Here is a 15,099-nt window from a genome sequence, read left to right as displayed (position 1 = left end):
TTCAAAGAAAAATATTTTACCAAACATTCAGAAGATTTTATTAGATCATAATAAAACTCTTCCCTTTTCTGCCTATGTTCAAATAATAACTGCCTGTTAAACACATGGTTTTCTCCAAAAATGTTTAATTTAAACTCAGTTTCTTCTGCCTTCAGACTGTTTACATCATCTGTCTCATTTTTCAGAATAGCCTCAAATAAATGATCAAATAAATAATAAAAACTTATGAACCCTATGCTTAATACATTTATTTCCTACAGTCACATGCCTTCTGTTGCTCCAGATACGCAGACATGACCATATTTACCTAGTGTGAAAATCTGTCCACTATCCCCTTCTGTATTAATATACTGCAAAAACAGTGCTTAGTGGAAAAATCAGGAAAGGCAAACCAGTGACTTAGGGAACATCACAACACATCAAATGAAATAGTCTGGTTTATAGCTCAGAAAAGCCTGAGAGGAGAGAGGATATGGAAACATTATAGACCAGGACTGAATGGGTGGTTCTGGGGATACCAATGAAAGTTGCCAAGACTATAAAAGGGTCGCAAAGATAGGAAGCATTTTAAGTATTGTAAACGTTCTTTGAAGGTAACAGCCAAAACCTAACCAAATCCAATTGTCTTGCTTAGGAACAAATACTTAAACTTAGTACTTGACCACCACCTCAAATATTCAAATACTTTAGAAACATAAAACGATTATGAAGTGCTTTTAGTCCCAACTTATAAATGGAGAAAATAAGATTTATAGGGTTTAATAATGAGTGATTTGAATATAGCTATGCAGAAAGCTAAGACAACTTAGGAGATTATGGTCTGAGAATGTAAAAAAGCAGACAATACCCTTCATATATTTAGCTTTCATATATTTGGCTTTTTTTTGGTAATAGGATAAATCTATTTGGTAAATTCCCAAATGACAAGCAACCTCCAACTTCTCCAAATATTCCACATCCTCAGTCCATCTTTATTAATTTTTTTATTTTTCAGAGAATGTCAAAAAGTATTGAAGGATTTAAAAGAACACTGGGAACACGGACAATCTAGCCAATTTTATAATAATAAAATATTATTTCAGCTGCTACATATGTTCTGGGGCCTCTAATAGATTTTACTGCATACCAGCCTCAAGGGCTTTCAGAATTCTTGTAATACCTGCTATACTTGGAAAACAAGCATGATTTTGGGCTCAGAACCCTGTGTTCAGGTCACAACACAGTATTATATTCTACTATGACACACAGCATAGTAATTCTGACAGAAGGCATCAGATCCACACTTCTAAACTATATAAAAAAAACAGAATGAGAAAAAGCGTGTCAAGTCTTCCAAAATATTATGAGCTCTTCTGCTTTCAGTTAACCGCTGTTAATTTTATATTGCTTTATAAAAATATTTTTTATTTCACTGAGGTGAGAGGGATGCACCAGAAAAAAGTAAAGCATCATCCTAACTTCTACAAAATAAACTGAGAAAACAATTTTTTCTCTTACTTACTTCCTCTCAGTAGTAGTTTTCTTCAAGATTGCTGTGACATCTATCAGTCAAGTAATTTCACAAAAAAGTACTATTATGCTTTCACGGTATTTCAGCGTTTTTCACAAAGATATATAAATATAGAAATAAACAGTAATCCTTGTTCTTGATCTTCTACCATTGCTACCATTACAAATTCTATGTATGAATATACACAATGTCAGGAAGCGATGATCCCTTGTCAACAGTGAAAAATATCTCTTACTCAACCAGAGAAAATGGTTTCTTTGAGAGAACCAAAAAGAGAATGTTCTTCAACTAACTCTCACCAATGTAAATCAAACCAACCTGGCACTTTGTCTGATTCAGTAACTCTACTGATTGCCAATTAGCACTAGCTGTAATGAGGTTGACTCATTCCACCTAGGTCACTGAACAGCTGTCAGATAGCTGTAATCCCCTGCAACCTCCAGCACCCTAGCTAGAAATTGTTATGAGCATTACTCTGCCGCAGCACAAACACCCTCTCAAAAACTTGTCTGCATATTCTCCAAAAAATTTAAATGACCTTTGGCAAATGGGAAATTGCCACAGTCTATGTTTGCAAACAAAAACTAAATGAAGAATTTCAACCTCTATTAAATTGCTAACTTATAAAGGAGCCTTGTCATTACATTCCCAGCTTTACAAAAATTATTCACAGCTCTGGAAAAAGCCCATATATCTATTTAAGAAGTAACACTTCAGCCTAGGTTGGTTTTTGTACCACAAAATCAAAAAATCTAATCTCAGTCACTGATTAACGAAGACCTTAAAAAACGGGAAGAAGCATATGTAAAAAACAATTTCCATAGAATCAAGTAAGTTCGTATTTTCAAATTTGGGGGGTATAACCATAATTTTATTCACCATGTTACAATTACAGAAATGCCACTTTAAGTCTTTATGAATTAGTAAACTTTTACTCATCATGTTTTCCCACTTAAAATTTGGGAACAATTAAAAATTATTCACATATTCTACAAGTTAAATACTTCTTCTCCATAAAGTTTGAAGAGAAAAAAAGCCAACAACTTTTTATATTAGCCTCTAGAACACCGAACATCTTGCATTGTCAAAACTAGTAAAGCAAAGGTGAATACACTGCTTTTCTGTCTCCTGTTGTCAATTGCCTTTCTTCCGCCTCCCTTTTACTGCCTCCTACTCACACCATTTCAAAAGGAGTTATTTCCTGCTTTAATTGTTCTCCCGTAGCTTCCAGTAAACTTCCTCTCTTTCTTACCCCTGCCAACAGATTCCATAAAATGATGCTGCCTTTGCCCCTCATGTCCCATTTAATCCAGGTACCAAAAACTGTTTAATTAAAAGATACAATTATTTAATCAATAGAGCAAAGATCGGTTCCATAGAATATAAAAGAAACCTTACCATATTAGACACCTTCCACAGCAGGTATGTTCAATCCAGTCCACAGCAAAAATTAAAATATAAATTTCTAATGAACCGTGTTCCTCTCTGGCTAAATTAAAGATTAAGACTGTAGGTTTTTTCTTGGCAAACAGAAGGCCAATACAAAATGTGTAATATATTGTCATCATTCATATGTGCCAAGGAAACCAAACCATTAGCATGCCTTGACTTTCATTCACAGAACCTACTAGTTCAAAGGACAAAATATGATCTGTGAGAAGAACCATAAATATTTCTCTGACTTTACATGGCATTATCTGTTGATTTTATTTAGAGGTAAATGTTAGGTTAGCATTCATGGCAATAAGAGAGTCTAGTTTTACAAGGTTCAGAGGACAAAATATCGAACCAGCTGAAGACCTGTATAATCATCTCAGGTCTACCAAACATTCATTGTGACCCACAGCTTTATTAACACTGATTTTAACTTAAGCTAAACTGCTCCCTTCAGACTTCTGGCTCTTTTTGTACTGGTTTTTGTTCCCTCTCCTCCTCACATGACCTCCATGGAACAGAGTATAATGCAAATAAAGAAAGAAACAGAACACATACCAAGACAGAAACAATTTGTTGGGCAAAATGGTGAATGAGATGGCAAAAATGCCAGATACGTGTTCATAAACGCTCATTTTCCATGATTATGGAAATCAAAGATTTGAGACAGATAACTGAAGAAAATGGAGGCAAATCACACCAGGAAAGGTTTTGTTTCTACAATCACAATCATTGTGGTTCTACTTCCACTCAATCACAAATGAAGCAGAGGGCTATAGCGTAATTCTGAAACAAGAAAAGACTTATGCAATAATTTCTACAGCCAATGAAACTACATGGCCCCAGATAGAAACAATAGATATATGTATAGATACATACATAGATATGTATAGATAACATACACCAATGACTCTGCCTGTTATTTTAGATCTCCTAATAACTAAATAGATTACTGCAAGAAGTTTTGATATTCTTGTAGCATTTTTGCTGACAGCTACGCAAACAGTTTTAAAGTGGGAATGTTCATCTCACTATTCAGTTCTATCTCAGGAGTTTTTTTCACTGTAAAAAAACAGTAGTAAAGCAACTTTCCTTTGAGTTGATAAATCTTATGTATTATTTCCTCATTCTTTCTATAGCTTAATACCAGCTTAATTAAAAAAAATATACATTTTTTATAACCCTCCTCTCCCTTTCCCACCAATTTACACTTTCATTACAGATACAATGCTGCTTCATTGACCTCAACAAAATTTTTTCTACTGGCCTTAGAAGGGAGAAAAGTCCTCTTTAATTCATTTGCAAAAACCCTGTAGAATACAGAAATAAATTCTGGATACTTATTTCATATACGTATATGTATTTCATACATGCATTTTATATATCAGATTTACTGACCAATTACTAATCAGTTATGATCAGCTACGTATAATGACCAAAATAGTGTATATTAAAGTTGAGACAAAAGCTTGTTGCTCCTCTATGTTAAAGGAATAAAAAAAGTGTACTTCCTCTATTAACTTCACCCCTTCCCCTGAACATCTTCGTTTGTGCTGTCTAAATATGTTTCTGCCCTACCTAAAGCAGCAATTAACTATTCTCTGAACAATATGGAAATTAATGAACAAGGAATTTTTACACATAATGGAAAATCAGATCAAAAAATTATTTTCATATGAAGGAAAATTAAATCCTTGCATTGTTCAGTGCTTTCTCTAACTAAGCTTATCCCTTTAGAAATCCACAGTAATCTGCTCATAAGCAAAGGATTATGGAGAAAGTAGTCAGTTTATAAGATTCGAATATAGCTAACTGACTTCCAAGAGTATTCATTCACTAGTTTAAAGGGTTAATTTTTTCCACATATTTATCTGCATATAAAACATGAACTTGAAGTTAAAAGAACATACATTGATGATTTAGAGTAACATGTAATCAAGTGTCAGAATAGGCTACTCCTAGCTACACCCCCACATTCAATTGTTTTAATATGACTCCTACTACAATTTGGTTTACATTTTGTAAGACTGTTATAAAAACACAGACGTGCAGCACATAAACTACTCTTCCTCTCTGCAGAACCCACTAATAAATGTAACGATTGTTAAATTTTCTTTAGTTAACAAAGCAAAGTTACCCAATATTTTTCCACATCATAAGCTCTGGCGTTCGAAAGTGCTCTATTCATGGAGAGAGCTTGCTCAAAATTGTGCATAATTGTTGCTTTGACAGATCTGCTGCTACTGATATTTGGAATATATTTGCATAGCCTTCACATAGCCTTTGCCTAGTTAACAAAATATGAGTCTAGACCTTCAGACTCAGTGGTAATACTATGACAATAAATGGAAAAACAATCTGAACCACAGTAGGGTTTTTTTTTCTTAGTTATCCAGTAGCTGACAGTATTGGAGTGGCCTGAAAAAGTCCTATACAATTTTTATTTCCTTTGACAAACTATTTCTTTGTTTGACATGGTAGTTAAACCTTAGAACACTAAGGATGAATACATCTCGCATCAAGAATATATTATGAAAGAAACAAGTAACTTTTTCTTCCCTTCTGTCATTCTAAATCTAAGTTCTCTCAGGTAAGAGCATGTCTACATTCCTAACTGACTACCACTTCGAGCATTAAACCGTCCAATCATCCAAACACTCAGGATCACATGTCCCAGCCATATACCTCTAATTGCGGGAAGGAAAAATATGAGAAAAAACAGTAATGCAAATAAAGGCAGAAGTGAAGTAGGGGCATCATTCAGCTGGAAATTACAGAAGCCACAAGCCTTTTTCTTCCACATCTTTGCTTGTACCAGACCTTATCTTTTTTGAGACAGGGGAAACAAAATTGTGCATAACACTGAAAACAATCATGAGTTTAAATGACACCATAACATTCTCTGTTCTATTCTCTATTCCATTCCTAATAGTTTCTAACATGCTCTTCTAACCACTACTGAGCACTAAGTTTATGTTTTCATAGAACTATATATTACAAGCCCAATATTTCATTACAGAATACACAGCTCATAGCCCATCATTACATAACTAAACCTTGGATGTTTTCTGCCACATATCATTTTATACTTAACTATACATCTGTCTCGTAAGGTTTTGAAGTTCTTCACAGTAAGCTTGATCTTTGCTGTACCGAGTAACTTAGTATAAGCAACAATCATCAGTGACTTTGTCACATACTGGTGAACTCATTGCTTTGAAATGAGATGAACATCCCTTATAGCTAGGCAGAAAAACCCACACCAGAAGACTTCTGTGTTTCCATCTGCTCTTCATTCTTTCCTCAAAAACAGTTATTTCACTTTATCAAACCGTACTTTTTAACTTCTGAATTTACAAACCCTCTGCAAATGTAAACTCATGTCCCAAATTACAAAGCACTTAAGTTCAAAATTATATCTATGTTTATTTGTCACAGCATGGAAATCTACGCTTGGAAAGAAAATCATGCACTTAACCCTACTAAAGATTACAAGGTTTAAGTACATATTTAAAAGGGAGTATTTATTTACTAGTTTGTTGAAGCAAAAGCTTAAGAAAGCATTTTCAAATTCCATAACTGAAAGTTAGGTACGTCCCCCTAAGATAACAGATTTTTAGTTACAATGAAAAGCATTAAATTCTGAAAAACTTTTGAAGTTATACAGAAGAATGAAACATCAACTTCTGTAAAATGCTTTTGATTTAAAATACTGTCTTTAAATACAGTTTGGCAGGAATTCACTCTCCCGGTGACCTTGGCCATTTTTCTAATTTAAAAATATCAATTTTAGAATACTATCACAGAAATAAATCTGGTTTGTTTAGGAACCAGTCAGATCTTGTTATTTTGTAGAGGACACTCATTTAGTGTGCATGTGGAATCTTAGAGACAATTCTATATCAAATTCTAATTCTGTTGTAAAATCATTTATGAAACATTGTAATGAAGTTTGGCAAATTTTGCTGCATTTCATCAGTGATAATCTTTTCTGACAATCAGTGTTTAGAGTATTGACTCTTTTCACTTCATACAAGTCCTGAGATGCAGCATCTAAATGCACTTCCCTCGTACCCAGCAAGCATCCAGAAATTGTGCAAATCATCTTTTAATTTTAGTAAATAAGAATGCTTATTATTTTTGATGAAACACCTTAACTTCAACTACCTATAAGCTTTTACGGGCAGAGAATTCATGCACAGTCAAGTTACGCACCACTACGGACGAGAACACAGAGTCTAAAGTTGAAAGTATTTGCAGAAATAAGAGAATATCTGGTTAAATAATGTTTGGTCCTGAAAGTACATACAATTTTAAATTGCAGCTCTGTTTCTCTCTGTAATAGCACAATATTTCCAGCTGAGATTTTTTTTTTTTAATTAAAATGTACCACTCTTGTGAAACAAAAAGACACCCAGAAGTAAATGAAAACAGTGTATCACCATCTATAAGGTGYAGTAAGGTAACTAAAGAGTTATATTTTTATACAATTTTGCCTGGAGTTTCAATGATATTATTGAATTAACATATGATCGTATCTGTCTGATTTTTGAAGCAGCCAAAGCTAACAGCTGAAGTTAAAAAGATATGATACAGAAGAAACATTGTATTATAAAAATGTGATTGTCAGGCTATTAGAACAGAAGCTGTTACACAAGTCCCAGTTTCAACTATCAGGAAGCACGATCCTTAAAAGCGCATAAGTAAAAAAGTACAGCAAAGTCAATTTTTAGTCAAGCTTATTTTAACCTAGAAGAGGCAGTAATATCAGTCTAGTTAAATTCTTTGCAAGTACCACAGTAAAGGATGACAAAGTCATAGAGAAAAGACTAGAGAGAAATAGGATTTCAAAATTATAACATGCAAGACCACATACTGAGGAGCCAAAAGAAAATATTCTCATATGAGCTGAAAGTTTATCATCAGAAAATGATCATGAGGAAAAGGAATACGAAGTTTTATTTGATCATTAAAGATAAACAGTAAACAATAGTGTGAATGCAGCCATAAACAGGCAAACAAAAACCTTGGGTGTACAAGCCAGAAGTATTTTCATTAGGCAGAGAAAAGTATTGATGGTAAGACTGCATTTGGAGTTGTGTATGCCATTATGGGAGCCTTATTTAAAAAAAAGCAACTCAAAGTGGAACTGATACAGAGAAGCTCTAATTCAATGACTACACGGAATGAGAGCCACTATTATGAAATGAAACTAAAAAAAAATCCAGATTTGGGTTGCATACCAAAGGTGGTGGCCAAGAAATATATGTGAGTATTTTAATGCCAGGCAGAAAAAAGAAGTAGTAGATATTGATCAACTATTAGTTTTATTTAACTGAAATTAGATTAGGTAACTACTTTAGGTGGAAATTAAAAATCATGAGAAATTAGGCTCTGGAACAGCTGCAGCATGTCTGCAGGACTCCTACCAACTTTTAAGACAGAGCATAATGAAAGAATTATATTATATTTTGTTTTGGTTTGTAATACCAGACAATTGGATTCAATGATCTAGAAGTCTTTTACAGCGTGTTTATATTCAAACAGATATTAAAATTCTCCATCGTAAAGTTCACCCAGATAATGTTTATTTAAGTTCATCAAAATATATACATTACTTATTTTACAAGTGTAGATACATACTCCAATCTAATAATAAAAATAATATAACCCTTAGGAATAAACTTTTCATTTTGTTCTTAGAGATCTCTAAATTGAATGCATAACTTTACCATTGGCACTGAAAAGGCTTCTTTCTCTTAAATTTTCACAAAGTGGTTACAAGGGTTTTTGGAACCAAAAATAAGACCAGTATGACTGGAAACTTCTATTTTCTAATAACAAACTCAGAAAAGGTACTACTCTCAAATACAATGGTTTTCAGCTTTTTTTTTTTTTTAATACAGAAGAAGAGAAAGCAACTCCCAATGCCTTTTGCTACTAAAAAAGGGAGATCAGGATCCCAAGGTTACCAACTTTTGATCATTACTGAAGGAAAAGTTCAGTATCTATTTTTCCACAGAGAATGATAAAATAATTTAAAGACATTAATTTAGCATGATATAAAAGGAAAGTTGCACAATATTAAAAAACAAAAACCAACTTACTCCAGTAGTATTTTAACCATATTTCTTTCCAAACATAATAAAGAAGGATTGGCTGATCTTTTAAGAATATTTCAACATTCTGTTTCACGACTCAGTACTTTGTAGGCTGTACTTCTCTATGTTTATGAGTAGTTTCCATATGAACTAGTATGGACACAAACAGAAACAGAAAAAGATATGGGCTTGTTTCATGTAGCAGCTGATTACACAATTTGACTAATGTTTTAGTTTAGATTACTAGCTTTACTAAAGGCTAAGATTTTATAGGTAAAATAATTACAGATAATTTCCATATGAAGCTGAATGGCTTTGAGATTGCTAGAAAATACAAAGTATCATCATCTTGGAAGGCTTCAAAACAGAAGCACAGTATACCTAGACATTCACTTAAACAAAAGTCTTCCAAAACTGGAATTATACAAGAATGCATTTATTCATGAATGTTCAGAGTGTACAAAACATTTTGTTTCTGAGGTATCATATTTTTAACTTAGAATCATAGAATAATTTTGGTTAAGAGAGACCTCTGGAGGCCATCTATTCCAACTCCCCGCTTAAAGCAGGTCTAATTAGACTGGGTTGCTCAGGGCCATATCCAGTCAAGGCTTGAACATTTCCAAAGATAAATATTCCACAAGCTCTCTAGACAACCTCTTCCAATACTTCACCACCCTTATGGCAAAGATTTTTTTCCTAATAATCTGAATGGAATTTCCCATCTTCCAACTTGTGTTCCAGAAACACTAAAGGACTCCAGCTATATGGCAGCCCTTCAGGCAGGTAAATGACTCAAGTGCACATTGCTTATAAAGCTGGTAAAGGGATTTAAATAATCTAAGCCTGCAAGATCACTACAAATCGCTGATACTCTTTTGTGAATTTTTTTTTTTTTTTGGAATTATAAACTATAAATATACCTATATTTCTGTTCACAAGCTGCACTACTGACACCAATATAAATACAAATATCTGCACTTCAAAGGAAAAAAATACCATTTTATTTTGAATAAACTTCTCCGCCAGGGCAAAACCATGGGTAATCCATTACAGAAACCAATCTTCAGAAGACACTAGATGGCTCCACTGGTGTTCCTACAATGTGCTCCAGTAATGCCTCAAATCACCCTTGGGGAATATTAGAGAAATACCTTACTACTTCATTTCAGCAATATAATGCATTATCTAGAGTATGCTCTTCCCTGAGGTTGTATACCATAACATTAAATATAACTCCATTTGAAAAGCTTCTATAAAGATAAACTTAAAAGATACGGTAATTTCCATAGTGAAACATTAAATAAAAACAAGTCAATAGAATCATCATATACAATTCTTTAATGTTAGGACAAATATATCTCTGATTATTCTCCACAAAATACAACCATGAACTTGGCACAGTAAATTCCATCTCCACCACATACCTTCTTCAATACCACTGACTTTTGAGCTATATTCACAGCATGGATATCAGATTTGTTACACTGCATACAGTTTGTTTTGCTTTATAAAGGTAATCCCCAAGTGATCCCCAAGCTACTGCTCTGTCTTACAAAGGAATCTGGAAACTGTAGCGCAAAGAACTTCCTATATGAGACTGATTGCTCAACATTCATGTATTTGGACTGACCTCTCTTTATAGAAAGCTGTTCTGATGTCATACTGCTTTTGTGCATAAAACCAGCGAGTATTCTGAAACACAGATGAATGAATAAAATGTTATGGAAGATTCTGTCTGCTGAAAAGATGATCAGATATTTCTGGAACATCCCCAGTAGATGGGGGATAAAACATATGTCCATTTAAATGGTTTGTGTCACAGCCATTTTGCACCATTCTTCAAAGAAAGAGCAGGAAAAGCAGATTAAGCCAGATTTGTGTCAACAATGCTTTAGGGCCTTCTCAGAAATGTGAACCTTTTTGCAATTTATCTTTATTCTTATCTGACACCACCTCTTTGTGGATCACCCTGACAAACACTTAAAGTCTCGTCCACAATTCAGTGAAGAAAAGAACAGCAGAATGACACTCTGCACAATGAACCGTTGGGATTTCCTCAACATATACATATTTTCTTCATGCTACATTAACTGATAAATTTTTGTGACAGTCAATTGTCTGAATGAAGCAGGAAGACTTCTGCTGATGATCTTGAGTACCTGAACCAGATTTCTCGCAAAGCTAGGAACTTGGTTCTTTAAGACCTCTTATTTGGGGCATGTACACATGGCAGTTATACATCAGCATTTTAGACTGCATTAGGGGTGAGCTTTTTAGACAATCTTCTGATCACTCTCACTTTACTGCATTTTGGTTTGCATCAGAGTGGTTTCAGAACACTATTTGAATTCCTGTCCAATGAAACTAAATATGAAGATGGGCACCTAACGTGCTCTCATAGCTAAAGGCAGTCAGTCTTAGAGATGAGAGTAGTCCAAAGTAAACACCACTAAATGAATAAAACATGGATGCCAGGTCCCAAGCAACACCACTGCTGTTGCATGATACTATGTGCTAATGCAGGCATGGCTTATACTTCTTTTCAGATGTGGATTTGGTGATTTAGATGAAAGAAAATTTCCATCATCATATATATAGGCTTATATTTTCAGACAGCATCTGGCTCACTTTACAGAATGCCTTGAAAAAAGGGTTAGAAAAATTACATCCTTAATGCTTGCTTGAAATATTCGTGAGTCTAGTGAAGAACCAATATGTAAGGACTCAAAAATAACAAAGTTACAAGAAGCAGTAAACAAGAATTTTGCTGGGGAAAGTCTCATCAAGCCTGCATCTTGGTTAAAAGAAACTATTTCTTTTTTTGACAAAATGTGTGTCTTGTAGGTAGGAAATATAAGCATACAACCCACTAGTTTTTGAGCATTCCACATAAAATCATAGCACACTAAGGAAGCATGGTGAAAATTTCTGTAAGGTGCATAAATGATTTAAAAAACGTAGACCAGTAATTATAAACAGTCTGTAACCAAACTGGATGGCACTTTAACAGAGTTTTTACAGCACTAATCCTGGGCCTACTACAAGTCAATATTTTCTATATTCATGAAACAGATAGTAATAATTTTAAAATCCCAGATGGCATTGAGCTGAAAAATCATGGATGGCAGAATTAACATAATCCTGCAAAAAAGAATTTGGAGAATTACACTGTTCAACAAAATACCCTAAATCAGAATGTGATGCTGTTAGAAAAAAGACAAATATTTTTACAGTATAATTAGCAGAAGTCTGATGAACAAAATTAAGAGTTAACTATACCATGCTACACAGAACTAATCAGGTCTCACCTAAGTTTTACAGACAAGTATTTCTTGGACCAAGTTTCACAGACAGTATTTCAAAAAGCAGTGGACAAACTGAAAAAAGATGCGGAGGAAAACAAGAGGTGGTTAGAAAACATGACTCATACAGAAACATTGGAAGTTTTGCTTTATTTTTCTTTCTGGATAAAAGGCAGTTGCAACATACTATTTTTATACCATCTATCCTCTTATCTTCCTATCCCTTCAATCAACGGTTTCCCAAGTATGATATCTAAAAAGTAGAGATTGCCTACCCTTTTCATTCTATTGACTCCTCATCACTTTAGTCTATTAGTAAGTTGATATTTTGCACTGAAGAAAGATTTTGATACATAGAAATACTTCTGCTTCAGTCCGCACATTGTCGTCTTTGATCGAGAAGTCACAGTAACAGCAAGTAGCTGGTCCCCCAAGCAGCTGTTTCTTCCTTGGCTCTTTCCTTTAGTATTCTGAATGCCCAAATACCCCAGATCACTCTAACAAACTGCAGTAACTGATATGTAACATTTCTGAGGAAAAGTTCTATGAGAACCATGTAGATAATAATTATCTCAGAGTTCCCCCCAAACTTTAAGAAAGGTGTAACATATAACATCCACATTTCTTTTTCTGTGCATTAAATACTTGTTGCGAGTTAGCTGCCTGAGAACCAAAAGTTGTTACCCACAGGATTCTCCTCTTCTTCTTTCCTGTACACACAAGAAGTGGCATAAGAACTATTTTCAGAAGAACTTGACTGTCCAAATATGACAGGCAATGTTACACAAGTTCCTGTAAATGAAAATACTGGTAAGGAAGTCTTTAATGTAATCAACAGATATAGGCAACTATTTCCCATTTCAAATAAGAAATTAAAACCTTCAGCTCAAAGCTAAACACAGATGTTACCAAAAAAAAACCAAACCCCCAAAACCCAGTTACTGCATGGTGAAGTGAGGTGGCTCATTTCCAGGAGATGCTGATCTCTGCAGAAGAGCAGAGGATGAAGGGAAGAGCATATGTTTAGAAGTGTTTTCACTGACCAGTTTCATGCTGAAGTGGACAAACAGGTGTGAAGCCACATTACTTTCCATGGCAACTGAAAGAGATGGTATATATACACTTGCAGTACAGCAAAGAATGAAGTTAGACAGAAATGCACAATCGTTACTTCTACAGGTTAAGAAAAAAAAACCCTCAGTATTTCCACCTAGAACTAGATATCCTGAAGACATACGCTGTAGACTCCTCTAAAGCTGCTTCTTGGCTATCCCTGACTTCCCCACAAGTTTTAACTATTGGTGTTAAACGGTCAGTCAAAATTTAAATTCTGTTGTTCTTTGCCTTTTCTCCTGTCATGTTACAAATTTATATCCTTTCCATTAATTTCACCTCTGATTCATGTCAGTCCTCTTAAAAATGTCCTACCCCCTTCATCTGTGAATTACCAAACTCACTTGGCCTTTCAGTACTTGCATGGCTCTGCATTTTCCTCAAACCTTGCATACCATTCTAGTCTTCAAGACTTGGGGTTTTTTGTCCTTTGATTGCTAGATTTTTAAATTGCTTGAACATTCCAAAGTTTCCTTCTCTCTTCCATAATCCCACTGCTTCTCCAAGCAGTACCAATGCTAGTCCATTGGTATTCTCTCCATATATTTTTCACACTAACTGAACACTGAATGGGTGTTCACCACATAAAATATCACTTAAAAATATTACTTAAAACAGCTTTTTCTGTTTTCTAGGAAAAAAAAGTATTTTCTTAGAACACTTATTTCCTGCCTTTATTGCTCATTAACCAAGGTACAACCCAAATAGCTACAGTTCATACTTCTTTTCCATTACACCAATAGAGATCAAATTAAATATATTCATGCTCATTACAAATAGATTCTATCTGAAGTGATTTGAAATCACTGAAGTTTCACAATTCTGCACAAATGAAGATCAACAGCTGAAGCTAATTATGCTTATATCACAGTTTTTCCAAAGTGCAGTTGAAGTTAGAGGGCTGAAGCACTGAATTCTAGGTATGATTCAGTTCTTCACAAAAAATTTTCTGTTACTTTATATAATCGCATGTAGTTTGTTTCTGTAGCCAATTGAGTTCATGATGAAACTGTGCAGGTTAAGAAAATAAACAAATATCTGAAATTTGTGGACAATGAATATTCTTCTGCCATACACTTTGTTCATTTCTGTGACAACGTGAAGAATATAATACTATGTCTGAACTTCAGATATTCTGTTATAGAGATTAGTGTAGCATACTGAAGGAGATGAATATTCACAAGCAGATTCATCTAAAAAGTTACCATTTGAGTTGACAAGTGTACCCAATTTGGGAGGGAGGGGAAAGCTGAAAGAGAAGGAATTACACCTACAGTGAACTGTGCACCTCTTGCCTTTATCATAATGTCTGAATAAGGAACTTAGTTTTAGGCCTTACACAAATATTTATCAGACCTAAGGGCAGATCCTGCACTGAAAATTTCTTCGCTCCAGAACTTTATCACATGATTAACAAAAGCTTGCATCACATTTTTAAACAGGAAAAGATGAGTTTCTGCATATCAGGGATATCCCCCGTGTGGTATCTAACTTTTACAGAACCACAGAATCACTGAGGTTGGAAGGGACCTCTGGAGATCATCTAGTCCAACCCCCCTGCTCAAGCAGGGTCACCTAGAGCATATTGCACAGGATTGCATCCAGGCGGGTTTTGAATATCTCCAGAGAAGGAGAC

General features: G+C 34.5%; 1 protein-coding gene across 3 annotated transcripts in view; it reads right to left on the bottom strand.

Annotated features, from left to right (window-relative positions):
* LOC112970386 (probable methyltransferase-like protein 15) overlaps window positions 1-13,491 on the bottom strand; it is a 29,024-nt gene extending 15,533 nt beyond the window's left edge. Inside the window, exons 1-2 of one of the 3 annotated variants that reach the window (XM_026074719.1) lie at window positions 10,679-12,332; window positions 10,045-10,176 (exon numbers count right to left, since the gene is read on the bottom strand). In XM_026074719.1, the coding sequence (XP_025930504.1) occupies window positions 10,045-10,085 (41 nt within the window). In that variant the 5' untranslated portion in view covers window positions 10,086-10,176; window positions 10,679-12,332. Of the gene's footprint in view, window positions 1-9,051; window positions 9,087-10,044; window positions 10,177-10,678; window positions 12,333-12,356 lie in introns of those variants that run through there. The other 2 variants (XM_026074721.1, XM_026074720.1) reach the window with 2 other exon arrangements.
* Between the last annotated feature and the right edge of the window lie 1,608 nt (window positions 13,492-15,099).

Source organism: Apteryx rowi, unplaced genomic scaffold (genome assembly GCF_003343035.1).
Source record: "Apteryx rowi isolate R43461 unplaced genomic scaffold, aptRow1 scaffold_397, whole genome shotgun sequence".
Classification (NCBI taxonomy): domain Eukaryota; kingdom Metazoa; phylum Chordata; class Aves; order Apterygiformes; family Apterygidae; genus Apteryx; species Apteryx rowi.
This window is presented reverse-complemented; position numbering and strand designations above follow the sequence as displayed.